The 5,376-nt window shown below is 41.9% G+C and overlaps 1 protein-coding gene across 4 annotated transcripts; it reads left to right on the top strand.

The window, feature by feature from the left end:
- Positions 1-2,662: 2,662 nt before the first annotated feature.
- Positions 2,663-5,012, top strand: LOC147637887 (uncharacterized). Of its 4 annotated transcripts, none has more exons than XR_015266106.1 (7): positions 2,663-3,065; positions 3,450-3,592; positions 3,703-3,822; positions 4,018-4,111; positions 4,220-4,331; positions 4,427-4,617; positions 4,699-5,012. XR_015266106.1 is itself a non-coding variant. In XM_086799718.1 (6 exons), the coding sequence occupies exons 1-6, from the start codon at positions 2,921-2,923 to the stop codon at positions 4,557-4,559; spliced, it is 747 nt and encodes a 248-aa protein (XP_086655844.1). In that variant the 5' UTR covers positions 2,663-2,920; the 3' UTR covers positions 4,560-5,012. The 4 variants fall into 4 exon arrangements, 2 of the variants coding, with proteins under 2 accessions (XP_086655844.1, XP_086655845.1); XR_015266107.1 differs by having other exon boundaries at positions 4,427-4,612; XM_086799718.1 differs by having other exon boundaries at positions 4,427-5,012.
- The last annotated feature ends 364 nt before the right edge of the window (positions 5,013-5,376 follow it).

The raw sequence follows: 5,376 nt of genomic DNA on the forward strand, positions 1-5,376 counted from the left end.
GTTGCTTGAAAAACTTGGACGAAGCTTTTGGATCCCAAGTACTTAGGTTGAAGGTGGAGTTCTGCACGTAGACATGAATATGGAATCTAACATTGGCATCCCACATCAACAAAATGAAGAGCTTGATGGCCCAACTAGTTGACATTAAGGAAGAGGTAAAAGTAAGTGATGTTATTACCATGTTACCTAAGCATATGCCACCAAAATTTGAAAACATTTTACCTACTTTGAAGTACATGAAGGATCCCACACTTGAAGGCACAGACAGCACTTACTTTGAAGAAGAGAAAGGGATCAAAAGAACTTATGGAAGTAGACCACTTCCTCTTTGTGTATTTAAATATATTTCTTGAAATAACTTGTGGGGCTCAAAATAGTGTCCTCTTATAAATATGTTGACTTCTTCAAAAGTAGCTTGCTTTATTAGACGTGTAAGCTAATTTACTCAAAAATAGATGTGAGCCTAAAACCATATAAATGTGTACATCTCTTGTAAAATCAAATATGCACAAGGGAGCTTTCACATGTCCATATATATATATATATATATATATATATATATATATATATATATATATATATATATATATATATATATATATAGAGAGAGAGAGAGAGAGAGAGAGAGAGAGAGAGAGAGATGACCTGCGTATGCGTAAAGTAAGCTATGATCGCCCGGATTTAGAAAGACATCCAAATCTAAATCCATCAAGGAGAATTCATAGATAATAGGAAATGTGGGGATATAAATATTCCTTGAATTAACCCCTCATAACACACGCACACACACACACACACACACACACACACACACACATGCACATGCACACACACACCCACACACATACACATGCACATACACACACCCACATGCATGCATGCACGCACGTAGGCATACACCCACCCACATGCATGCATACATGCATGTAGACACACTGTGCATGCACACATGCATGTAGGCACACACACACATGCATGCGCGTAGTACGGGCGCATGCACACACACACACACACAAAAGACATGCATATGTGTGTGTGTGCATAGACATGTATATGTGTGCGTACACATGTATACGTGAGTGTGTGGAAGAGAAAGTTGTTCCACCATGCTTCTCAACCCACTAGTGGATCAAGGAGCATGGTGTGATCTACCTGTGTGGTACCTCAATATTAGGGTTCTGCTAGTGCATATTGGAGTCAACTTTGTGTGGTATCTCATTGTCTGTTTGGTGCATATCAGAATTGACTTTTGATCTTTGTAGATGCCCAAATCAACGGTAGAGCTTACAAGGCAAAATGATTAAAGTCATCATCCTCATTCATGGAAATGAAGTGCTTGGTTCCATGATCATCAGCCTCGAAATGTTGCATGAGTAAAGGATGGGATGCAAATAAGTAGATTTTTCTTAAGGGCATGGTTAACAGAGTCCATGGAAGCCTCTTCTTATATAAAAGAAAGGCTATGTGGAATGGGTAATGCAAAGCAAAGTCAACAAAAAACATAGAAGTGCTAGTGGAAATTGGGAGGTTATGTGTGTAAGTAATGCTCTGTGTGGGAGACTATGCAGCACGAATTCTACAAGGATGGGAACAAAACCAAGCAGTGTGGCACAAATCCCTTTTTTAATGTGAAAAAGCATATATTTTTTTTACCCTTGTTAAAGTAGTGGGATGGAAAATCTTCAAATTTTCACTTTGGACCTTTGCAACACCTCCAAATCTTTTGGTGTTGGTGGGAGTGCAGGTTACCCTAACCTCGAAGAGATGTGGTAGTGCAAAAATATGTACCCCCTTTCACCTCAGCTCTTACATTTATTTATGCACACTTTGATTATGTATGCATAATGCACCCATCTTGCAAGTATTTTATGTGTTTAGTGAGCATTTTTGGAGGAGAGGGTAAACTATTTTACGTGTTTAGCTTGCAAGCAGTGCTTGAAAAAAATATTTTTTTCAACCCTTATAATTAAAGGCAACGCGTAGGCTTAATTGAGATTCAGACAAGAAAATCACTAGAAATCGTACAAATGATGGGATTTATAACAAAATTGTGTAAATTTTAACCCTTAAAATTAAAGTCGATGTCGAATCTCGACCGGATTATTTAATGGTAGCCGGGAAAATTACACCAAGAACCGGGTTATGTGGGCAGTGCTTTGCAAGTGTGTTACATTGTACTGGAAGATTTGAAGAGGCATGAGGTACTTTGAACGGTTGAACCTTTGGATTGAAGAGATCTCAATCCACCTTGAGCTTTGAACTTTTTTTGGGTACAGTCAGAGGCCCACGTGAGGCATTATACACGTAGGATCAGCGCAAGCGCAAAAGTTTCCGTGGGGCCAGCTCAGCAATCGAGTGGTCACGTCTTTTTTGGAAAGATACGATATGGATCTAGCTACTCAGACGTCAACACGTGAGCATTATTTGGTCCAGGCTGCTGACATGGCGGCACGATATGTAACTTTAAATCGACACGTGGCATTGCATGGGCTTGGATGGTGGCCAAGTGGGTGAGTTGTTAATGACGTGGCGATGAACTGGCAGAGCATGTGTACACATATAGTAAACAAGTCGACCCCCCGCTTTCTCTTTTGGGAGCAGAGTCTCAGAGAGATGAGGGCGGTGAGTCAGGCTTTCCTCTTGCAGATTAGGGTTTCCTCTCTACATTAGGGTTACGTCCTGTTTTATCAACCTCATTCAGCTTAACTTTTTCCGGTTTTTCTCTGTGCTGTATATGGCGATGAAAGCTTAGGTTCCTGCAGGTTGGGGATAGGACTGACGTTGAGAGTTAGCGTTGGTAACGGTTACGATTTCTCATCACAGATAAGCTGTGAGCTTCTGATGGCCGTGACGGTGTGGCCAGGGATTCTTGTGTAACCTGCCATTATTTGCAGATTTGGTCTCTGTGCGTGGTGGGGCGATGGAGCGCAGGAGCTCTTCCACCTCATCTTCTCAGGGCCGTGGAGTTGTGGCGGTGGTGGGCGTGGGCCCGGGCCTCGGCTTCTCCATAGCTCGCCGCTTCGCCCGTGAGGGGTACTCCGTGGTCATCCTCTCCCGAACATACGGTAATTGCCTTTCTTGGTAATCCCTTGAACCTTCGTTAGGCAGGTTAGCACAGAGAGATTAGAGTTAGAGAGTCCACCCTAACGCCCTAACCCATATTAAATCATGGAGCTCCCTAACATGCTTAATCACAGAGAGATTGGATAGAGAGTAATGTCCCCTTACGCTTTCCATCTCTAACCCTAACCTGCTAAACTGTATATGCATTAAAAAGCACATATTGTATATTTTGGTTTGAGTCATCTTAATAATTTTAGGTTTCACTTGGAAGTTGGCCCTGATGATGTATAATCATCTGATCATTGATTTGGCCATTGGGTAGACATTGGAGCTTCAGTAGTCATAGACATTGCAGCATGGTATTAAGAATTCTTTCATGTCTGCAGAAAAGCTTGCAAGGTTGGTAGTCCAGATAATGACCCTTGAAAGAACAGCTCATGTTTCTGCCATCAGCATCGATTGCTCTGACCCCCAATCGGTGCGCGATGCATTCGAATCTGTCCGTTCAATAGGTGTTGTCGAAGTTCTGGTATGTGCAAAAGTAAACATCCCACTGTTTTCTAGAATCTCAAATTTCATATCATTGTGTTCTTGCAACTCTTGTTGTTTGATGTGTATTGGGGGGCGGGGTTCATGTAGGTGTATAATGTCAACATGCAATTATCATACCCACCCCCTCATTTCCTGGACATCAATCCCGAGTCATTCCAACAGTCGTTGACATTACCTTCACTAGGGGCCTTCTATTCTGTTCAGCAGGTTTGTGAATATGTGACATCATGGCTGATCTTAATGCACTCTCTCGGCTTTGAAAATCGCACAATGTGCACAAATGCACATACATGCATGTGATTGCACGCACATGCATGAGGGTGCACATGCAGCTGTGCTGTATGGCACTCACTCCCTTTTCTTCCATTTTACTAATAACTGTTTTTCCCATATCTTCATCAGGTTTTACCAGGCATGCTTCAAAGCAGAAGGGGTACCATTCTTTTTACAGGTGCAACGGCCTCTACTCAAGGAGAAGCTGGGTCTTCCGAATTAGGTCTTTAACCTTGGGCTTCACCTTTGATTGCAAAAAGCATTGTGTGTTTTCAGCTAGTTGCTAAAACTTTCTGAATTTTGAGATGATGTTATTGGGTTTTCCGAGCAGCATGTGGCAAGTTTGCGTTGAGGGCTTTATCGCAATGCCTGTCAAAGGAATTTCAACCCCAAGGAATCCATGTGGCCCATATCATACTAGATGGTGTTGTAAGATGCAACAGGTGCATTGCAATTTGGCAACCTCTGATTATTTGCATTTGACTTACATGGCTGTGTTTAGGTTTTAACCAAATAGAGACTGTTGCTGTACTCACAGATTAGAAGGCAGCATAGGGAAGCCTTGTTTGGACCCGGATAGTGTTGCAGAGGTCTACTGGCAGATTCATATGCAACATCCAAGTGCATGGACACAAGAGCTAGATCTTAAGCCTTTTTCTTCTGCCAGATGATGCCGTTTGTGGTGCATGGAAGATGATAAATTGTGCGAGGGGAAAAGATGCAGGCATGGTAGTTTCTGGCTTGTCATATGTGTTGCTAATGATGGTCGTGTTGATTCCTTTCTAATTGGTGATTGTGTCCATATATTAGGGCATCAAATACACGTAATCTCTGTTAAGAGCCTTTACAATGCAGATAGCTTACTCAACAGGTTTTCAGAAAACCTACTGTCAGCCTCTTGCAGTACGGATGCTTATGGCTATTCCAGGCCTGCATCATTTGTAATTACTTCAACTAGAACCTTTGTATGACATTTTTCGATCACATCATTTATTGGCAATGAAGTGGCCCATTTTGGGTTAGGGCAATTGACTCAAATAAAAAATTAGTCATGAGGTTGCGTTGTAATGTGGTAAGCATGTTGTAAGCGGTCACCTTTCTAGAAAAAAGGTTTGCATTGAGCATGCCATTGTATATCATCTGAAAGTCATAATGCTGTAGGCTTTTTATAAGTTCAGTCCATGTGTCTTTCTGACTGTGTGTTCTTGAGGCTGGTTTTTTTTATGATCACCATGTGTAGGGCGGTGCTGCCCACAAGGAATTTTAGGTGCAGATTGTAACATTAGCTATGCAGTCTCATTCTAGAGCAGAATTCGATTCAATGCAAGTATATATGAGAGGTTCTTGCATCTGGGATGCAATGACAGAATATTCATGTGGGTGAGCTTTCAGAAGCTTGCAAGTTGGGAAGCAAACACTTGAAACTAGCTCAGAGAACACAGCCTCTTCAAAATTTTTTTCCCACCCATCCTCCCTTCACAAGACCAC

This window comes from Cibotium barometz, chromosome 6, assembly GCF_041138505.1.
Source record: "Cibotium barometz isolate CiBa-2024 chromosome 6, ASM4113850v1, whole genome shotgun sequence".
In the NCBI taxonomy this organism is placed as follows: domain Eukaryota; kingdom Viridiplantae; phylum Streptophyta; class Polypodiopsida; order Cyatheales; family Cibotiaceae; genus Cibotium; species Cibotium barometz.